The sequence below is a fragment of the Sparus aurata genome, chromosome 3 (genome assembly GCF_900880675.1).
Source record: "Sparus aurata chromosome 3, fSpaAur1.1, whole genome shotgun sequence".
NCBI lineage: Eukaryota > Metazoa > Chordata > Actinopteri > Spariformes > Sparidae > Sparus > Sparus aurata.
In genome coordinates this window covers 16,430,065-16,452,317 of record NC_044189.1, presented here as the reverse complement: position 1 = coordinate 16,452,317, position 22,253 = coordinate 16,430,065, and the positions used below count along the sequence as shown (strand labels likewise).

The 22,253-nt window shown below is 41.6% G+C and overlaps 1 protein-coding gene across 48 annotated transcripts in view; it reads right to left on the bottom strand.

Moving 5' to 3' along the window:
• Positions 1-1,450: 1,450 nt before the first annotated feature.
• Positions 1,451-22,253, bottom strand: part of clasp2 (cytoplasmic linker associated protein 2) — a 65,388-nt gene continuing 44,585 nt past the window's right edge. For 20 of the 48 annotated variants that reach the window (XM_030412085.1, XM_030412090.1, XM_030412093.1 and 17 more), the window contains 23 exons: positions 21,002-21,175; positions 20,705-20,749; positions 18,992-19,099; positions 18,601-18,663; positions 17,101-17,207; positions 16,900-16,923; positions 16,586-16,741; positions 15,037-15,128; positions 14,886-14,949; positions 14,149-14,208; positions 13,839-13,841; positions 12,813-12,976; positions 11,664-11,742; positions 9,278-9,421; positions 8,965-9,108; positions 8,751-8,857; positions 8,159-8,300; positions 5,100-5,295; positions 4,812-5,005; positions 4,593-4,721; positions 4,228-4,434; positions 3,999-4,115; positions 1,451-2,935 (listed from right to left, as the gene is read on the bottom strand). In XM_030412085.1, coding sequence (XP_030267945.1) covers positions 2,858-2,935; positions 3,999-4,115; positions 4,228-4,434; positions 4,593-4,721; positions 4,812-5,005; positions 5,100-5,295; positions 8,159-8,300; positions 8,751-8,857; positions 8,965-9,108; positions 9,278-9,421; positions 11,664-11,742; positions 12,813-12,976; positions 13,839-13,841; positions 14,149-14,208; positions 14,886-14,949; positions 15,037-15,128; positions 16,586-16,741; positions 16,900-16,923; positions 17,101-17,207; positions 18,601-18,663; positions 18,992-19,099; positions 20,705-20,749; positions 21,002-21,175 — 2,597 coding nt within the window. In that variant the 3' untranslated portion in view covers positions 1,451-2,857. The remainder of the gene's footprint in view (positions 2,936-3,998; positions 4,116-4,227; positions 4,435-4,592; positions 4,722-4,811; positions 5,006-5,099; positions 5,296-8,158; positions 8,301-8,750; positions 8,858-8,964; positions 9,109-9,277; positions 9,422-11,663; positions 11,743-12,812; positions 12,977-13,838; positions 13,842-14,148; positions 14,209-14,885; positions 14,950-15,036; positions 15,129-16,585; positions 16,742-16,899; positions 16,924-17,100; positions 17,208-18,600; positions 18,664-18,991; positions 19,100-20,704; positions 20,750-21,001; positions 21,176-22,253) is intronic. The other 28 variants (XM_030412106.1, XM_030412132.1, XM_030412134.1 and 25 more) reach the window with 19 other exon arrangements.

Genomic DNA, 22,253 nt, shown 5'->3' with positions numbered 1-22,253 from the left:
TGCTGTGGTGCTCCAGAAATGTTTTCGTGGACCACAAAAATTCACCTGATTTCCCATCTGCATGTGGGGGAGAAGATAATGACTGATTTTTCATTTTTGGGTGAACTTCTCCTTTAATGTGTAAATGGCATTTTTCTGTTGCAATTGATCGAGGTGAAGATGATACTAATACTAATAAACGTATGTTTGCATGTTAAGTTGAATCAGCGAAGTATTCACATATTAATATTATTTCCCCTTGAATTACACCGGAGAAGAATTATAAAGTATAATAAAATTCATATACTAAAAGTACAAGTATCTTGTACTTGATTACATTCCCCTAAATTAGTAAACTATTGCGAGGACAGACAGCGTCTTAACTGCAGGGACTTGGCAGGTAGTCGGGGACTGCTTTGGAGGCCAATGATTTACAGTCTCTATCTGGCCTCTTTAGCTGCACCTAAATTTACAGCCCAGAGACATATGCATACATGATATTCAACACCGCTTTCTCAAGTGTCTGTTGCATAAGACATAAATGTTTATATTTTGCACTGAGTGTCTGGATTAGTCCACTTTAACAGTGGTTCCATTGCCTTTTTTAACAACAAACAATTAAAAAGTGAGCAGGGAAATTGATAATGAAAATAATAAAAAATATTATGTTGTAGTCATTATAAGCAGTTTAACCAAAGAGACACTTTCCCTCCCTCAATAGTTTAATTTCAATGATTTTTAGATGTCCAAAGAATGAAAAGTATCCAGTGTTTCACAAGGACTGACAGGAAAAGAGACAAATAATAATAAAAGAAAATACCTGTACTTCTTTCAATCTTGTCCTTTGTTATTTTTAGGATTGTTTTTGGGAACCACTGACATAACATTTCAACCTCCTTTGTGCTTCAAGGTAAACTTGTTATGTAAAGTAGAATTTCTGCAAAAAGGGCAAGCTTATCTAGAGTGACTTGATTCTTACATTTACATCTTAAATTCCCCCTGGTTAAAGTTACAGGTGGACAGTAGAGCAATGGAGCTACATCAAGTAATCCATTAGTTAACGACTATTAAATCAATCACCAACTATTTTGTTCATAAGTTAATCGGTTTCCAATTTTCTATACTCCTCTATGACAACAAAATGAGTATCGTTGGGTTGTGGACAAAACAAGACATTTGATTTTTGGACATTTTATGGACCATACGGCTAATTGATCAATTTAATTATTAATTTAATTAATTACTAATGAAAATAATCTAAAATTGTGGCGATAATATCAGATCTTTAGAAGATATGCTGGAAAGTTTACCAGTGATCCTCGGTCAGTTAGACAAACTGTTTACAACCAAGTCTTCAGTGTTGAATTGCATTGGCTGTAATGCAACGAGTGAAAACCAACATGTGCAATATATCCCTCCTGTCATTAATCTTGCTGTCTGTTTCCATCTGCAAAAATCAGAAGAGGCAGGGTTTATGATCTGTACAAGTTCTTTATTTTATTGTAAGCACAGCTTTGTAAATGCACGGAGGAAACACAACAGTGAAAACTAGAATGTTACAAGAAGAGGAGGGAAAGAAAGACACGATGAAGAGGAGAAAGGAGAGGGATGACAGGTTTTTTCTTCTTCTTCAGAGCTGTAAATAATACATTTCTACAAATTCCTCAGCTGAGAAAACATAAGTGTGAGAAAGAGACTACGGCACGCGCAACAGAGAGAGAGAAAATAAAAACAAGGATGGGCACAGGTGTGCTTGTACACCCCGCCAGGGACTCTCCTAAATGACACTGTTACTGGATATTCCATTTTAATATCATATATAGATACATATCCACTATGTGATAATAAGCCATGTCCTGTCATACTTCATGTAGTAATCAGCACGCACTCATCTGTCCTCCACATGTTGCCCAGGACTGATCCAAGATGAGCTGCGAGGAAACGGAGGACACCATTGATTTTTTGTGAAAGGGGTGGACATCGTTCACATTAATTTAAATCCCCAGTCACACTCTTCTGACTGTCATCAGGACCCCAATAAAAACGTCTTTTTAAAATTTAGTCTCATGCATAGCCAAGCACACAACGCCTCCTATACTTTGGAATCTGCCAATGTACTGTTTTTGCTATGAGCAGGTGAGACCCACTGTGACTCATTGTGTTAGTGCTGCGCAGGGTTGATCGGTCGTACCTTTTAGGCTAATCAGCACCTTTCTAAAAGAGAGAGACTTTGTATGTGTGTGACTGAGAGAGAAAACTCCAGACATTTAAAAACCGCTGCAGTAAAACCTTGTTGCGTAAAATAAACCCAAACTATGACACAATGTAAATTTACATTCCTGTCTACCTGGCCCCGGTTACTCGCTGTTCAAGAAAGACACAAGGCGGCACCATTCGTTCGTCTCAGGCCCCCCCCCTCCCAAAAAATGAGAACCATGCAGCTGCACCACTTCCCATTGACATCAAGATATTACTCGGAGGGGATACTGTTGTGTTGGGGATATAAAGAAGGAGCGGGAGAGGACGGACATTTCATATCTTCATCCTTGAGTGTTTAATGACTGGGTGGAGCATGTTTAATCCACATATAAAGGTTCAGTTCAGTCAGGTCTGATGGTTCGGAGGACTACAACACTCCTCTCTTCGGCACCACAACTCCCATCTTGCAGTGGGACAGGAAATGTATGAGGACAGTGTGTACCTGTGTGTGTGAGTGTAAGCGTAGGTGTGAATGTAAGCAGTTTGCTCCTGTGAGAGAGTGTTAGGATGTGTGGTTTGTTCTCAGGTCTGTGTTGGTGTGAGCTCATGGACAGATGTTTATGTTTGGTGGGCAGAGTTGCAGTTCTGTGGTTGCCCTGCAGGAGGGCGCTGTGTCTCCCTATAGGCCCTCAGATGGGGGTTCGCTGCCACTGGAGCCGGACTGGGCCCGCTTGATGTACAGGTTCAACAGCTTCAGCTACAGACAGAAAAACAAACAAAGAGGACAGACATGTAAATGAGTCTCCAACAGGGGAGATCATAAATGAATACTGAGGTCAAAAACACGCAGTTTCTCCAGCTTATTATCACGCGAGACCTCTGTTTTTACATGCCACGTTAGCGCATTTGGTTGAAATGTCTAAAGCATGTTAATATTAATATGTTGAAACTTAGAATTAGATTCCAGTGTTAGCTGTGCAGGATTGTTTTTAACTCGTGTGATCCAAACATTTCCAATAAGTCCAGACTGTGTGAAGATTTATTGGAAAAAGATGGACGGTAATCATTTCCAAAATTCACAATATGGTTTTTATCTATCAAAGTATTCTGCCTCAGTCCATGTTTGTTGGCACCGTTTCCACTGCAGTCATCAAACTGTTCTACCGGCTGCCGCACACAATGAGAGGTAGCTTGAGTTATATTCATTACAGTGAGTTGATTTGATTATAATAATAATGATGATAATGACGATAATAATAACAACAACAATAATGATAACAATAATGAATGAATGAATGAATGAATCACTTCATCACAAGCTGAGGATAATATTCCAGGATGATGTCTAAAAATATGACAACAGACAATCCAATCTTTGAACGTAAACAAGAAACAAATACATTTGGTACAGTTGTAATATGTAGTATATATGCCATTTGTTATTAATAGTAGTTGAATGCTAATTCATTTCATTTTCATTTATCTTTTATTTCACTAGCTTTTCTCAGGGGAGACATGGCAAGGACAGTGAACGGGGTAAAAACACAAAGTTACAGACAAAAAACCAGAATAAAAGCAACTCAAAACCCACAGAAAAAAAACTGCCTTTAATTCTTTCAAGAAAGACATGGTTGAACCTTAGTTTAAATACAGATTTCTAAGAATAAATGGAACTAAAACATTGCTATAATACTAATTAAAAACATTACAAAAAACTATAAAGTTTTGCCATGTTAAAAACACAAAACATGTCAAAACGCTTGTGTAAAGACAGAGACATGGCTTGTGATACATTTTTGAATGCTTGTAGGTCAGGTTACCTTGCTGCTGGAGAGCTGGCTGAGGTGCGGTTTGAGGTCCTCTCCGATCACTGCATAAATGGCCACCAAGCAGAACACACAGGCTTTCCTCACGCTGCTCTCAGAGTTGTCATAACCCTGTTCAACCAGATAACAAACATTACAAACCTGCAGGGCACGTTGTTTGAAACAAAGGAGTCAGAGGAAAACTATTCATGTATGAATGTGTCTGTCTAGACCAGAATTTTACCTGTATGAGTCCTGGCACTATCTCAGGCAGCAGGCTGATCAGGCCGTCACGGGGAACCCTCTCCATCACTTTGGTCTGCATCTTAATGGCAGCTAGGTTGATGGGGTAGTCAGCTGACTGGATGATGGGACACAACACCTTGATGCACTGGTCTGGACTGATGGACAACGCCAACATGGCTGCCGTCTCCTCTGCTGCTCGCACCACCTGCAGTAACACACGTAATCATCAGTACTGTCACTATGAAACATGCTTAGAGCACGTCATTGGTGTGAACTTGAAGGATTTATATACATTTGAAAAGGTTAACACGTATTAACCTATATTTGAAAAGGTCAATACGACCATTTTCAGTTGGCACATACCTCCTTGTGGGGGTCTTTGTGAGCCTCCAGGGCCTTCATGATGGTGAGCTCTGCGTAGTTTTTGAACCTCCACGGCTGCTTGCTGAGAATCTCCTTCAGCACCCGCAGAGCCAGGGTTCGGATCACATGCTGGGAGAATTACAAAGATTTAAGGTTTGAAGGAAAATAACTCGGCTTCAGGCATATCTGCAGTGTTACCACAGGAAAGAGTGCTTTTACCTCTCTGTCGCCCATTGTCTCCAGCAGGAGCAGCAGGATGGTCTTGAAATGTTCATCCCACACCTGCAGGGTGTTTTCACGAATCAGCTTCAGCAGCTCGCACAGCGCAGCCTTCCTCTCCTCAATGCGCTCGTTGTGATTGGACAACTCTTTCAGCAGCTCGGCCACCAGTTCTGACTGGTCCAGATTGCTATCTGTTAAGGAGGAGGAAAAATTATTAGAATTATCAGATTATTTGATTTGAGTGTATATGGTGAGTTATACACACTAAACTGTCCGTTTGCGCACCGTCAGTGAGATGCTCAGAGTCGTCCATGCTTGTGTCTTTGCGGCTGTGTTTGAAGGGAGAGTCTAAGAAGTGCTCGCGGGCTCCTCTGGGGCTGGAGGAGAGCAGGGGGGTGTTGAGGAGGGATGTCTTGTTGTCCAGAGCCATGCGGCCACCGTCCATCAAGTCAGAAACTCTGCCGTCTGTTCCACTGTCACCCTGCAGAGATGCAATTAAAACTGTTAAAGAGGCTGAGAGTTTCTGGTCACTTTTACACATATTTTGTTTTGTTTTGTCCGGAACAAACTAACACTGTTGCCTCTCAATTCTTATATTTTTTTCTTTTGGAACTTTATTTGTATTGGAGTTTTCTTTCTTGTTTGAAATCAAAAGTTCTTTTAAAAGATATTCATCCTAATACATGAGTTCGTCAGAGATTGTGTCCAGGTATAATGTATAATGTGACTCCAATGAGAGGATTAGATGGCAGCCCAAAATATATGAAAATGATCTGCCATTGATTTATCTCGCTGCCTCCAGCATTCATCCTGTCCCTGTGAACCCCGCTGTATAAATTTCAACCTTGGATTCAGAAAATGTTAGAATATGTTCTTCCAAAGAGGATATACAGACCCCATGAACTTTTGTTTGGATTTGGAGAAAGGGCCAGATCCAGGATTTTCTTCTTTCTACCACTGCAACACTTAGGTGTCATGCAACATTTTTGTTAATTTCTCAGGGAATAATACATGGCTCTTGATGACAACAAAACAGGCATATTTTGGTGGCTGGCATCCATGAGTGATTACAATTTGATGCTGACTATTATCACAACCAAACCAAGAGGTGTAAACATGTAATTATCTTGTGATTCTCTACAGGTGTAGGAGATTACTTTCTCAACAGTTGACGAAAAGAGGATTGATTTAATAGGAGTTAATGATTTGGATTCCTGTTAAATGAAGCTGACCTACTTTAATTTCACAATAAAAACAAACTGGAACTGGACCAAGATTCACCCTTTCAAACCAGTTATGTAGTCTGATGGAGAGTTTAAATGACAGCTCTGACATAACAGACTACATACACACAGTGTAATTGTATTTGTAAAGCACAGACAGGTTACGTGTGAAAGCATCCTTGAATGCTGGGCTGTGTTTTGTTTTAGCAGGTACAGATACTGGTCAAACCACTCAACCCACTCAAAATCATCATCTCAGTGGTGGCCCGATGAGTCAGGTGTGCTATGATTGGCATGCCGATGACATGTGGGCTGGTTAGATTTCAGATGAACCTCATGAGAAAATGTCAGGAGGTCACACCTCTGTAGCAGAGTACACCGTGTCCTTAAAGGAGGGGCGGGGCTGGCAGGAGAGAGTGCAACAAGACCTGGAATGACGTCTGACGTCAAACATTTGGACTGAACGAGTACCAAGATAAGCAGTCGTGGAAATATTAAAAGGGAAGTTTCCTGTTGAGAAAACCCTCTCTGTGATTTTCAGGAGCTGGGATCATATCAAATAATAAACATGGTTTTATCAGTGGCTGGAGAGGATTATGCTCACAGTCGTCTGTCCCATAAACACTTGCACATGACTCTCAGTTCCCACGCTGCAGAGCGGTGGAACAGGTCAGATGTCAGGGTCAGACAAAGTACATGTATGTATGTAGCTGTGTTTAGGTTTGTTTTTAGGCCTTAACTTTGACAATTTTACACAACTGTGGACTTGCATGATTAAACACTGTTTTTTTTGTTTATTTCCCAGTAAGTAAGGTATTGAAAAAAGAGCTTTGGTTTGGTTTGTTAAATTTCCCCCGAGTCTGTGTTCAGTGTGAGCAGCTCAGAGCAAGGTTTCATTGCTATAGCAATTCTCCAAAAATGTCTCCAAAACATGTGATCTTTTTATTTGCATTGTTCTGCCAAGTTTTATCGAAAAATGTCTGACTAAAATAATTGACCTAAACCAACAGTGTGGGCCATTTGTCTCCCCCCTCTGGCAGGGAGGGTAATTACACAGACACCGACAATGTTCTTATAGAAAGCCACAGGGATAACATGTTTTCTTAGGCTGACCTGGAAGTTAGCTTCATCCTGATTCCCTCGATAAAAAGACTGAGATTTTTCTGCGGATTTTAATTTATATATACAATATATTTATATATACAAGACACACTTTATGTTGAAGCCGGGACTTGTTAATATCTTTCCACCCATCTCTGTCAAGCAGCGCTTGAAGATCATTCAGTAGGCGTTGCGTTAAAAAGAGAGACTGGAGTTAATGATATTAAAAAAGTAAGCGTTCCAGCTCCAGAAAAAAGATGTGTCTAATTCAGAATATTATTGATAGGACAAGTTTAACATCTTCTGAATGTATTGTGATGAGGTATATGATCTGCTTCTTTCTACTGTCCCCTGCTTTTTGCCCTGTTCATGATGACGAACAGGACACACAAGGCGAAGACAACAGAAAGGCAAACTTGTCCATTTTTAATCTGAACAGAGGTTATACCAGATTATTAGCCGTTTACCTCTGTTTGAAAAAGCCACGTTTACACACTCAGTTCAGTGTAAAAGTGGTATATTATGCCATTATTCCACTATATTCCATATATCTGTTATGGTTACTCTGCTCTTCAGCTGTGGCAAACCATTATTTGCTGGTTGATGCAGCAAAGAATGGTTTAAAAGCTGTAAAGTCACTGCAGACTGTGGTATGGTGCGAAATACAGAAAGATATATCTGATTGTGACAGGCCTAATGAGCACTGCGTCAGCTCATTTGACAAGGGCACTATATGTAAATGTCCCACATTGCAAGTTTAACAAGTTTTGTGCTGTTTCATAAAGGAATTCCCAAAAACTGGCAGCTTGGTAATTTTTAATCCTGTTTTCAACACTTACACCTGGCTGCTATCCTTCAGACCAACATCTGTAAATGTTTCACTTTCTTTCTCATCAAAGTCATGTCTCCATGGCTGAGTAAGAAAATGCCTAACTATGTAAAAAAAGTTGTTGCTGACAATTGACTGGAATATTTAACAGAAGCAACAGCAGAGCTCTAATACCAGTCCTTTCTACTGACCTCCTCTCCCTCGCGCCGTTGGACTGGATCATTCATGTCTTCCTGGCTGCGGACGCTGAAGTTCTGGATCGCTTCAGTGACACCTTTCAGCGAGCTGTAGATGTCCTCTGAATTCATGTTCTCCGTGTCGTAGTCAAATGCACTGCACACAAATGAGACAAAACATGGACGCTGAGCCAGGGCTGCAGGATTACAGCTGGAGTGAGTCATCAGACTGCAGAGTATCACCCCAGCTATACCCCATGTGTACATGAGGAACATAATATTTTTAAAACAAATTTAGAATAAATCTCATGACAAGTGGAGAAAATAATTTCAAGGGACTACCAAAATTTGAAATGTATAAACAGTCTACAAAGACATGACATTAACTAAAGACATCAAGGAGAGGAAGAGACTCAAAAGGTCACACTGCCTGAATGATGTGGTTTTAGTGAAGGGAACATCTGTAGACTTTACTCTTTTCCCCTGTGTTCATGTTGACCTGTCTTAATATGTCAATGATTGTTTGATGGTTTTTACATTTTAAAGTACTGTAGCAACAGGAGGTTGAAGGCCTGTCCGTGTTAATCGTGTGTAAGTGAGTGAGTACCTTGGTGAAGGGGTGTTCTGGGAAGTGTTGGTGGGGGAAGTGACCGGGCTGGACCAGCTGGCTGGAGATCGAGGGGTGTGGCGTGTCAGAGGGCTGCCCATTGGTGCCTGAGGAAGTGACAAAAAAACACACAAGTTAGGACAACAGTATACTTTACAGTATAACGATTGTGTGGACTGAGAGACTTGGTGCGTGTGTGCGCGTGTGTGTTTACCTGTGCAACGTTGCCAGTATTCTTCAGGTGGTTTTGAAGCAGCTTGGTGGCACCGTCCTGAAACGTTTTGGGCAAAGCTGCCAGCAGCATTGTGAACTCTGGAGTGTTGAGCTGGAACAGTGAGATTAGCACCGACTGGGCTGCCTGTAACACACAGAATACATTCCTCTCAGTTACAAAGACTTCTGGAACAATCTACACCATCTTTCCTGCGTTTGTGTGTATTAGAGAATCAACCAGGGTGGCATTTCTTTCCACCTGCTTGAGAAGTATCTGTGGTATCAACTGTTTCTACAATAAACTGTGTCGGCACCTTTCTGACGTCAGAGCTCTTGGGTTCAGTCGTCCAGGTGATGATGCGGGAGACGGCCAACCGCGTCTCACTGGAGTTCACAAAGTCTGGAGCTTCCATCTGTAACGTCAGCGTCTCAATATATTTCAGAATCGCCACCTTCACCTGCGACACAAAAAAACAAATTTATAATAATCATTAGTGAGTTGATTGATAACAAAAGACACTGCATGGCCATTAATCACCTGCAAAAACACAGGTGATAACCAAACTACAAAACACACATACACACACACACACATGAAAAAGTGACGGACAATGTTCAGTCAGCATGTACAACCACTGCAGATTGTGCATCTCTTGAAGTTCTGAAAATCAAATGGTGATCAGTGAGAAAAGATCAAAGTGCATTCATGGTTGATCATGCCTTATAAAAAGAAGTCAGTCAAAAAGAAAATAGATGACAGATGACAAAACGAAGGAACCAATAAATGCAAACATTCACCGCAGGCTTCGAAACGCCACAACTATTGGCTCCTGCCCTGATTTTCCTCCATCTCTCTTTCTCCTTCTCTTGATAAACATATGCACCTCAAGGACCAGAACTTCCTCCAAATCACTTAGCAGCATCGTGCGCGCCACATAATTGCTCCCCCCGGAGCGCACTGACCTGGGAGGACTGGCTCCAGGCTGCGGCCTGCTCGTCTAGAGAGCAAGCGTGGCGCCGCGCTCTGGGGGGGAACAATTTAACCCCGGACCCTCCCCTGCCTCGCCCTCGCCCGCAACACGAGCTCCGAACAGGCTTCAGAGAGAAAGAGGAGAAGCACCGCGTCAATCAACGGAGAGGGAAGGAAAGGGGGGCAGGGTTGGGGAGGGAAGGGGGGGGACAAGAGGGGAGGAGGAAGGGGAGGCAGGAGGGAGGAAGGGTGAAGAGAGTTAAAGAGGAGTTATAGACTGAATGTAAAGTAGGCTTTGGCGATACTGTTATGTTATTATTCAAAAAATCTGGCAATTCACAATGTAATTGTTTAGGCCACATGATGGCAGTAAAGAGCTAATTAACCAACATAAATCAGAGTTTTATGAGGCTTCATGCAGGAGTTATGAAGCTGGATAACTACTGCCGCACTTTAAAGTCTATGCTAACATTTATCATAGTTGCGAGGAACGTGCATAAGGCGATGTTTATGCAGTTTAGACTGCTAACGGCATTTTCTTGTATGCCATTGATATATTTTCTTTTGTTTTTTGGCAAGTTCAGTGAGTTGTGAGTAAGAAAAATGCAGGTATTTCACATTTGCAAAAAAAAAAAAATGAAAATAAAAAATCATGCAAATCTAAGATTGCCATTTATTAGTTGCCCTCACTGATTTGCAAAATCACTGACACACATATCTTCCCTAGCCTTCATGTGAGCTGTAAGGTCATTCTTTGTGTGTGTATTTGCCTCACCAATTGCTTATTTTTCACCGGATTGTGTTGAAATTTGTACTAAACATTTGAGAAACGCTACAAATAATTTACAACATGTAAGTATTTAATAGCTGTTGCAGAATCTTTTACAGTAATTAAAATATATATTTATTTATTTATTTTCCCAAACGAAGAAAGATTCATTTTCAATGACTAATATTTCCAACAGTTTTGACTTCGTTGCAACCAAATTTGGATTCTGTGTAGTGTAAATGAAGCTTCAGGGCCCAAAAACAAACTAAGAAAATTTGAATCAAATTGGTGAGCCTTAAAAATACAATATTTTTTCAAGAGATCTGGTATAGAATGACACAAATACAATACGAGAACTGCTGTGAAATTTTGCCAGGTCAAATGAAGAGCTAGAATTAATATATATTTGAGACGGGAGGGTGAAATTGCAGTGCCAATAATAAAATTCATTGCCCAAGCCTAGTTGGATTAGGACTGATAAGAAGTGAAGAAGTCGTGAGAATGAGGTGAAGCATTGGGCAGGATAGGGTGGAGGAGGGAAGAGTGAGGGATAAAGGAGCTGGAATTAAGAGAAAGGTAAGGACGGTGGAGGTGATGGTGCTCTAACAGACAGGTTAGTGAGAGAGTGGAGGCAGGGGGGAGGAAGTACGAGAGGATGGGGAAGGAGTCAGAGGAGGAAGCTTGAAGGGAGTGTCCACACTGTGGCAGAGCAAAAAAAGCCAGAGGAGTGACTACATCACATCGCTATCCAATCACAGCCCAGGTTTCAGGGGGTTGTGGGGTGCTAGGAGGCAGCGCCAGCATGGGCAGGCATGAGGTCATTACCAAGGTTACACAGTCCCTGACTTTCCAGCCTTGTGTCCATCCTTCCCTCTCTTACTCAAACCTTCACACACAGACACAGCTTTCACATAGAACCACACATACACTCACACACAAATCCAATGAACATGATGTTTACCTTGAGGTTGGGAGTCTGTGTCTGGTCCACAGTGAACCTCATGAGTATAGTGAACTGGAGGTCATTGGGGAAAGAATCTCTGTCAGAGAAAAAGAAAGTCCTCTTCAAACTTCTAGTGCAAAAACATCTCAAAAGACACAAGAGATAGAAGGCCTCATTGATCCTCAGTTTCTCTTGTAACAAATAATCTCAGCACAGCATTTGTAGGAACTTTGAGCTCACATTATTCTCACAAACTATTCCAAAAATGATCACAATGAAAGGCCTCAAAGTGACAGATTTTGATATTTATAACTGTTTGATTCGTTCACTGGGAAAAATCATCATTTAACTTAGCAAAAATCAAAACCAGGGCATGCATAGCTTCAAGCTCTACCGTTTGACTGGCCAACTTAGCAACTTATGGCACATGGCAATTCCCCTTTATCCTGCCAAAGCTCTGCACTATGTAAATCTTAATGCAAGTAACACTGAACTTAATAAAACGGTTGTTGAACAGTAATGGAGAGAGGGCTTTTCAGTCTTTTTTTCTCTCTTCATAGTCTGTTTGAATCCTATCATTTAGATATTCAAGTGTTTGTGGAAAAAAGTAAATTTTCATTGACAGTTTTTGCTGTCATGTATTCCATTGAATAGACTTTTCAGTTTCTGACTCCATTGAGTTTGTGTTTGTGAAAATGCTTTTCTAACCTTTCTGGCCACCAGTTTATGTACACAAGGTATATATCTTTGGTCATTTCCTATTACATTTTGGGGTGGTATTCCAAGTAAAAAACAACACAGGATCAATCAGAAATGTTATAATTTTTTCAGTCTCCTCTATCTATGTGAAAATGGAAAATCACAAAAGATATGTTAATAATCCCCCGTTATCTCACAATTCCTCCAACACAGAGGTGATAATGAACATTAAATTAAAAATCCCCCTTTGCCGCTTTTGTCTTCATTAAGGCTCAGGTTTTGTTTTTATTTTTTTGGTTTGGCAGGTTATGAAAACACCACACAGCAGACTTTAGGCAAGTTTATGTTGTTTGCTAGCAGACATAAGGCGTCTTCACGCAATGCAAAATCAAAGGGGAGCAATGACTTGTACTTACATTACTTAATTCCTACTCCTAATGTCAGTCTGCATGTAAGTGTGACACCCACCGTGTAACATCCAGGGCTCTCTGAACTTTGGCCTGTACGGAGCCCAGCAGGTCGGCTCCCATCTTCTTCAGCAGCTGTGTGAGCAGGACAAACAACCAGTCCTGCAGATCCTCCTTATGGACCAGGATGAAATCTACCAGTGTCTCCAGGAACATACTGAACACCTAAACACACACAGACAAGATTTGGGTCACGCGGTGACTCATTCATTTAACAATTCAGATGTTTCATGCACACATGCATTCATACAGGTAGTCCATTATTTATAGGACACAGTTATCATGTGAAGTTAGTGGTTATTCACTCATTAAGGCAGCATCATTCTTAATCACCAATTAAACTTAAAATCACCCAGATTAAAAAAATATAGAGAAAAGACAGCAATTAAGAAAAAGTGAATTCATTGACAAGAATTAAAAACCACAAATTAGACTGTACCAAAATATCGATACTACGATATATCGCAATACTTTGTCTTGAGGTAGTTTATCGATACACTGGTGCCAAATGGCCCACCACCACCACCCCTCTTCGGAGGACAGCTTTATCTTTATTCAAACATAGGTATACAACCAAATAAAATTTAAAAAATGTTTTAAGTAGCTCTGAAACCCACACATATAGATATTTAATGATAGTTGTAGTCAGTGTGTGTGTTAAGAAGAGACACTGTGCAATATACTCTTTGTTTACTTGGCTGTCAATCATGTGAAATTGATTGACAATGTTTTGTCAGATATCGTGATGTATCGTGGATGAAATTTCTTGCAATATATCGATTATCGCAGAATCGCTGTATCGTGATATTATCGTTATCGTGGGCAAAATATCGTGATAGTATCGTATCGCGAGGTACCTGGTGATACCCAGCCCTACTGTACATGCGGCTGTAGTTACAGAAAACATTACGTGAGGCAGGTTAGTCCTGAGGTTAGCAGGTTAGTCCTTGCCCTGACAACTGGTTACCCAATTATCCAAGCAGATATTCATCCAAACATATAAATAACACTGATTGGCCGAACTTACTCTCTACAGAGAGTTCCAGGTTGAGGTGGCATGGGGGAGAGAGAGACACATCTGTTAGCATCCTGCGCAAAAACAACTGAATGTAGTCGGTGAGTGTTTGCTCACAATCTCAACTTTGAATCCAACATTTGCAAAAAAGGGCATCAAACAGATAAGAGCGACGACATCTTTTAAAAATGTGAAGTGATGGTTTGTGCACCACGAAAGACCTGAGAACTGAAAGAGGAGTTGAAAATCATGGAGGGTGAAAAAGTGGGAATGATGTAGGAAAGATAAAGATGAAGACAGGATCCATGGTGAGATGCAGTACCTTGAAGGAGGCTGAGCTTATACCGGATTCTGCTGTGCCGTACACCCTGCCGGAGTCTCGCTGAAATTCATCAAATCGTCAAACGTCAAACGGGTGGGAGGGGGGAAGTGCTCTCACACACCTTACGACATGTATGAGGCAACGGGCAGACAAAAAAAAAAAAAAAAAAAAAAACGGCCAAAGAAAAGTGGCAGTGTTAGAGAGGGCGAACCGCAGCTGGTTAGTCAGAGAGAGGAGCTGGCAGCCCACATGTTTGTGTGTGTGCTTAAGTGCGTCTGAGTGTGTGTGCGGTGAGTGTCATCGCTTCAGACTGCATGGAGGGAGGGGAGAAAGAGAGCGAGTGGCAGTGAATGCAGTGAGCGCAGCCAGCGGATTGGTTGATCAACAGTGACAGAGCAATCCCACAGGACGGCGGAGAGTGTGAGGTCACACACACACACTCAGGTGTGGCATGCCGTTAGAAAACAGTCCATCGCACAATTTGCATGCCTGTGTTTGAGTGTGTATACCCAAGTGTGTGTTTGTGTGTGTGTACATTTGTGAACACATTGTGGCCCGTTTATCCTGTCTTCACCTCTAAACTTAAACTGAAATGTGTCTGTGTGGGTCTTTGTTTTGGCAGAATCTGGTACAGTGAAGGATGGTGGGATAAATAAAATCAAAGTGAATGAATAATGAATCTATTTAAAATGAAATGTGTGTCTTCGTGTGAGTCCTTGCGCTGCATGCACTCATACCTTACTGTGAGGATCTGCAAACATCCTGGTGAAGATCTCACACAGCCTCTTCAACTCTACCCGACTGCAGATCAACAACAAACACAGTTAGATGAAAATGTAACAGTCGATGTATTCTTTGTAAATTTCCTCTACTCGTTCTGAGGCTGACCTGAGGGTGCGTTGGTTCTTGAGCAGCGCCTGCAGCCCCAACAGCCCCTCCTTCCTCTCTGACCAGTTGGCACTGGCACAACGGTTCAACACCTGCAAGACAAATTCACAAACACACAAAGGTCTGTTACTTCTATATAGAAGCTTTTCAAAGTCAGTACAACCGTGGTACTGAACTGGGGCTACATACAGTATAGACTCAAAGACAGCAGGGCTGCAACTAAGAATTATTTTGATTGTCAGTTAATTTGTCGATCATTTTGTTGATTAGTTGTTTGGTCTATAAAATGTCAGAAAATAGTTTGCGACTCAGGGATGTGCTTGGTACCACTGGAAAGGTAACATCCTCAAGTTTTTTTTAGAAGTGTAAGTGTGATTCTATGACATACTGACACAGTGAGTTACAGAGGTTGGAACACAGGTTTTGGTTTCCGTCCAATTCAAATGTCAATAAACTGACTAAGATATAAGGGTTCAGGTATGTCTATGGACACAGCAGACACAATTAGGCCATAGCCACAGGTCTCAGCTTGCTACAATCACAATTTGAAGTCAAAAGACTAAAAAATTTATTTTTCACAATTTTTTTTCTAAAGGCATGTCTGTGCGTTTTGCTTGGGTCCTTTTTTTCCAAGAGCGCCTACTGAGATTCAAAGGCTTATAACTTGAGAACCCCTTTACCTAGAAACATAATCTTGGTCTTAAATGAAAGCTAAGACCCTGTGGTTTCTTACTTGTTCAACATTTGTAGCTAGTTTTGGGTAAAATGACATGGATATTCCCATTCTATGGACTCTTGGCGAACTATGAAAAAAAAATTGTGGCATGACGTTGTAGCTGTGGAAAAAGGGAACACTCCGAAGGTATGTAGGCATTCTTGCTTTTTGCAGTAGAAGGCTCTTTCTAATGTTGCGTCATGGGTGAGTTTAGAAGGCTATTACATGGTCTGGAAATAACTTTTTTCCTGTGTGTTTGGGCTTAAAATAATCGCGACAGCCTCAGCTTTCCAACAGTGAGTATATACTGTTAAGATCTGATGCTTAAAACTATTAGCAAAAAAACGATTAGTTTTTACGAAGGGTCTTCGTTTAGTGAAGGGTGTTCCTATGTTGGAACGGTGTTCCTTAAGGGGCTAGGCAGATGTAGGCATTGTAGGCATGTGGCAGGCATGAAGAAAAACTAAATAGAATTGTTAATCCTCCCGGTCTTGTTGCTTATGTAGGTCATACAGAGGTATCAGTAATAAATTCAGATGGTTTCATAACCAGTTAAAAGCTCCTTGTAGTAGCTTTAAATTCTGGTCTTTGCAGATACGCGATTTATCTATTACTTTAAAATCTGAGTAAGGCTGAAAATTTGCAAGGCTTCAGACCTGACGTTTATCAAAAATAAGGGATGTACAATATGTAATATGTTGAATAATACATGAAGAGCAGTTTCAACTAACGTTTTCCGCATGCCGCTAGAGGCAGGGAACGGCCAAGCAGAGGAAAAGATATTTTGGATATAGGAAAAGATGCGCTATAATTCCTGAATGACTAATGCCCAACCTCTGCCACGTCTTCGGTCTGTCTCATGTAGGTGGGGATGGCTCCTCCATTCCTGGAGCTGTAGGACCTCTCCGAACAGGCGCTGGATGCGTCGCTGTTGGCGTCGTCGTCCGAATACATGCTGTAGTTTTCATACCGCCGCCTTGCAGGCTTCTTCTGCGGGTGGAGGACGGGAAAGAGATGAAATTAAACTGCAAATGAAGGCACAGCTAGACCATGCACAGGAAGAAAACATGCGCTCACAACACCTAGCTTGACAGAACACAGCTAAAACACACACAACACACAGGTAAGAGGCAGGAGAAGGAGCTGACCTTGGACCGCATGTCTCCCAACAGCTGACAGCATTAAACAGAGGTAGAACCAGGGGTTAGTTAACACACACGCGCACACATACATACATACACACACTCCAGGAGGTGTGAGCTGCATATGGTGACAGCTTAATGAAATGTGCTCAGAGTTGTTGTGTTTCCTTTTAAAGTATATATATATGTTGGAAAGTGTTTTCATACCAAAGCGTCTGCCAGAGCCTCTTCCACATCGGAACCCGTGTTGAGGACCCTCATGGCACTGACTGAAGAGGAGAGACGACTGGACTGACTGATGCCAAAATTTGATCCTGTAGAGAATCAGGGGGAGGGACAGGGAGGATAGACAGAGGGAGAGTAAAACAGAAAACTTTAGACTTCAGACCTAAGTTGTCCACTGACATTTACTCAACCTGTACATACACTTCCCATCAAGAGCCCTGTAAATCTTAGTAGCAGTTCACACTACAGGATTTCTGCCCTGATTTTTTTGGAGGTCTCTGAAACAATAATCCAGATTTTCAAGGTCCTGCACAGGACACACGTCTCCAAGGTTCGACTTAACTGTTTAACACGGACGATTTGTGGGTTTTTACTTATGTCCACGGCTCATGCTGGGTAAGCATGGCTCTTATGTTAGAAGGATGACTTGTATATCCTGTTCTTGTGGGTTTATAACACTGTAAAACTGAGGTGACATGTTAAACTTTAACATGGACCTGTGTTGGGTACTGACAACCCATTAAAGTACTCTCTCCCACGGACGATGATATGTGAATTGTGTGATCTCTGCAACTAGCAGGCTAAACATCTGGTTGAGTCAGTGACAGGTCAGGGAGCCAGAGAGGAGCTACAGTCAATGCGAGCAGACACTCCTCTCCTTTCTACCCCTCTCGCTGTCAACCGCATCAGCTCATTGAACTCAGTCTTATCATGCATCTATATTAATGATGCAGGCAAAAATAATGGCCTACCAATTCTATGAGAATAAATAAATACACACAAGCTTTTCAGTATTTGTAACTGTGTCACCCTTGCCTAACCACATAACGAGAAGTCCGTTTCACATTTAAAAATAATCCTTGCTGCGCGACCATCCCCTGCCAAGTAGCACAAAAACAACTTGGACTGCTCGGGACTCATCATTCGTTGTGCGTGTGACCTCCTGCTGCTCAGTTATGTAGCGTGCAAACCATCAGACTACAAGACAATAACAGGACATAAAGTTATGCAGTGTGAACCGTACAAATATCTGCTGACACTGAAGGTTGTGATGTATGACCAAGGCATTAGTTGATGTGATGACTCGTTAAATGACATTGCAGGCGCCACTGGGGGAGAAAGAATGATTAACAGAAAACAAAGAAGAAGGTGCTGGTGCCCCTGCAGAGAAGGGGCAGAGCTAGTAAAAGTAAACAAATGGGCACTGGTGACACTGGCAAAATAGTTGTCAGCTGGCAACTGAACGGGCGGAAACATGCGATTCCACTGGAAGGTTCGACATCCTTGGGCATAATGAAAGAGAAAAAAAAACACACACAAAAAAAAAACAAGGAGGCTGATGGACAAGAAAGAAACAAATAATACAGGAGGAGATGCGTGGTGGCTCTTAAGACGAAACAAAAAGAAAAAACGGAACGGACAAAAAAATTAAGGCAAAGTGGGTGGGTGAGGTACAGAGAAATAGATGTACTCAGCCTTCACCTGCAGCCCCAAAAGTGTCAGGTGTGTGAAGAGCTCCAGTGGAGCGAGAGTAGCTCCGTGTCGCTGAAACCAAGATTGAAACACACATACAGAGTTTAACACTCGCACACGCACTCACACGCGACAAACATAAGCCTAAGACTGATTGAACAGTGTTTGAGAGTAGAAAGAAAGGCTGAAAGCATGCACTTGGCTTTTTTAAAAATCACCCTCAACTTTTTTAAACTGCTAAGATTTAAGAAGTTACATCAGATGCTGGATTTAATTAAAAGTCTACATCTCTTGGGTTTGAGCTGTGCACAAAAAAAAAAGATAAAAAAAGGGGTTTCACTTCTCCTTTATTATCTTACTCATCATCCCTCCTGGGTATCCGTCCACTACTGCTACTCACCGAGGGGTGTGAAGGAGCGGACGGGGCTGGTGTCCCGGCTGCTCTCCCTGCTGGCCTCTCTGCTGCAGCCCTGACTCATACTGGGCCGAGGGATACGACTGCCCCGAGCTAACGCCACCCGGGTTACGACACCGCACCGCAGCAGAGGAAAAGGTGAATGGGGAAACAGGGGAAGAAAGGGCAGCGGAGGGAAGAAAAGTTGTAATAAGAAGACAAAGGACAAAGAGGAGGGACACAAAGAAGTAGAACAAGAAAAAGACAAAGAGGAGAGAGGGGAAGGTAAAACCGATAGACATAAATAAGACAGAACAGGCAAAAGTGACACACAAGAGAGAGCACAGATCTACTGGCCCCAAGGGAGCATCTCAACAAAGTTTAGTCACTTCTTAATGGTAGGATTAAGATTAGGGCAGCAAATAATATTTATTTTTAATATCAAATATTACTGCAATTATTGTCAAATATTTTTTAGTATTCATCTATCGGTTGTCACTTTGGTTTATCATTTTATTTAGTCTATAAACTCCCTATCACAAATTCTTTTACTTCAAGGTCTTTTAATATTTTGCTTTTTGTTCAAATGATCCGCCGAATGCAATCTTTGAACACAAGGTCTTCATTAACTTATTTTAATCTATCTGCACTGGTTTTGGTCCAGATATCTGATGGCTACACCGAAAGAACCAGAAACACTGGCTATAGCCGCCAGAGTCAAAATCATTGTCAGACGATAAACTGATGGGTTCCAAGATAAAGACCAACATGAAAACCATTTTTGTTTAAGAGAACATATACAGAAAAATATGCCTGGGGTAATTTATCACTGTAAAATATCCAAAATCCATCCATTGATGTCACAGTCTTTTCACACCCTAAAATCTATTATCTGTTGGGCTCAACAGATAATAAGACCCAAAGCTATTCAGTACATGATGAATGAATGAATGATGAATTTAAATGAATAAGCAATTATCAGAATAGTTGCAGGTTCATTTTCCGTCGATCGACTAATCAGCTCGTGATTGCTGAAAACACCCTTTAAAAGTTACCCAAAACACCAAGGTGACGTCTTTAAGTTACTTAATTTGTCCCACTAACAATCCAAGATGGGAAATGTATTAAATGATTACTAGATGAGATGCACCCAAAAGAAGCACAGGACTTCTGTACTCACATTTAAAATGACACAGATTGATCAACCCTGCCTCTCAAACACAAATAGAAAGCAGAAAAGGAAGCAATTTGAGAAGAATTAAGCGCTTGACGGGGTGGACGAGGGGGAGGAACTACGTATTCATTCAGTAGCATCGCAATCAACTTCACTGTTCATTGCTATGTTCATCAGCATCTACCCAGCCAATCAGGGTTAATCACAGCCTACCAGCGGGGTTACACATAGCCCTGATGAAGCTTCGCTGCTCTTGCTCAAAGGTTTTTTCATTGGCCATCAACAACTGGTTAGTAAAGAGAGGAAGGAGGTGTGCTCATAATGCGGGGACGTCTGAGGATCATCGGCACCCATCACCATAACAACACAGCCATGAAGTCAGAGACAGATCAGACAGCTCGATGGAGGGATTGGGGAGGAGGGAGAGGTTGTGCTTTGTAGTGTTGGATGTAGATAAATACTGAGGGGTGATTTTACGATGAGAATAGACAGATTGAGAAAACGAGGGTGAAAGCAGGATGGTCTGGTCAAGGCCGGGACCTTACCTCCTCGGCTCGCTCCGTTGTAGATGGAACTAATGCTGGAAGGAGCTAGAAAACCGAAGCAAAACGAAGAGGAGGAGGAGGAAAAGGTAGAGAGGGAGCAGGAGGGAAGAAAAAAGTTGAGATCCAACAGCATGTGAACATTCTAACGTAATCATGTGCTGGTTAAGGCAAACATACAACTTTCTGTTGAGTTGTTTGAAAACTGATACAGGAAGTATATAAAAAGGAAGAACTTCATTTGTTAAGTTGTAAAGGATCATGTTGAGGCTTCCCATTTTACAGTAACTGTTAACTTACCAACAGACAGGCGGGTGGGGGAAGAGTCTCTGGAGCAGCCCTGGCTGCGGGGGATGCGGCTGCGCCTGTGTCCGTCCCCAGTGGCCCCGGCCAGCACCCTGTGGGCCCCTGAGCTCATGGTGCTCAGGGCTGTACTTGTCAGCACGCGACCCGGGGAGCCACTCCGACTGCCGGCTTGAGAGACGTAGAAAGAGAGAGGAGGAGAAAATACAAAGAGAAGGAGAGATAAAGTCAGAGCCTTACTCAGGCAAGCAGAAGCATCTAACAGTGACGACTACAGAGAAATGTGAGGATATTCATTAATTAATATACATTACTAATTCATATCCATCATTACTACCTTACTTACTTAATTACTTCTGCCTTTAATCTAGTACTAATTTAAAACTATGGATTTGAAAAAAATAGACAAAATTTGATGCTGAAAATTTACAGTGTTTGATGTCATTTGAAACAGGGTTCTTGGGGCTAGGACAGCGGAAACCCACACCAACAAAGGAATGACAATGAGTTTAGATCTGTGCAAAAATGTTTTCACCTAAATAAATGAAAGGGAATTATATGACATTTTGTCTAAAGTTAATACAGAACATTTGATAACAGGGTCTCACTTTCTCCTCCCCATGACACCCTGTCTCCAAATACAACGCTCACGGTATATCGACTTCTACAATGACTCACTTTACTATCAACCTGAAGACAAACAGCTGCTCTGCAGTGGTGAATATGAAGTGTGTGAAGGCTGTTGGCGAGTAAACTCAAGGCTCCACGCGTAAAGCTGGGCCTAAACAGATTTCTACATGACTGAGAATGAGCAAGCGGACCAGACTCTCTCACTCATTGACACACACCAACTCAACTAAAGCCACACACACACACACACACACACACTCACACTCAACACATGAACAGTCCGCTTCTATGTACTACTACCTAGTGATACATACAGTAAATACATCTAAATGACAGGAAAAACTAAACAGGGGTTGTTCTGGTGTGCAGAGGGAATCTTAATGGAAACTTGCACCTAATTCTTATCATGTAAAGACGACTTTAAACCAGTTCAACCTCTGTTTGACTTGTTTCCAGTCATCTTTTCTGTTTTACATGATGTGGATTTTGTAAATGCATGTAGTACTACAAAAAAAGGCTGAGATTGTAGAAGAGTACAGAAAAAAGATAGTTAACTGTACATGAGGTGTTATTACATCAAACAAAACCGTAAAAAAGTTTAGACTTATTTGCTGTGGAT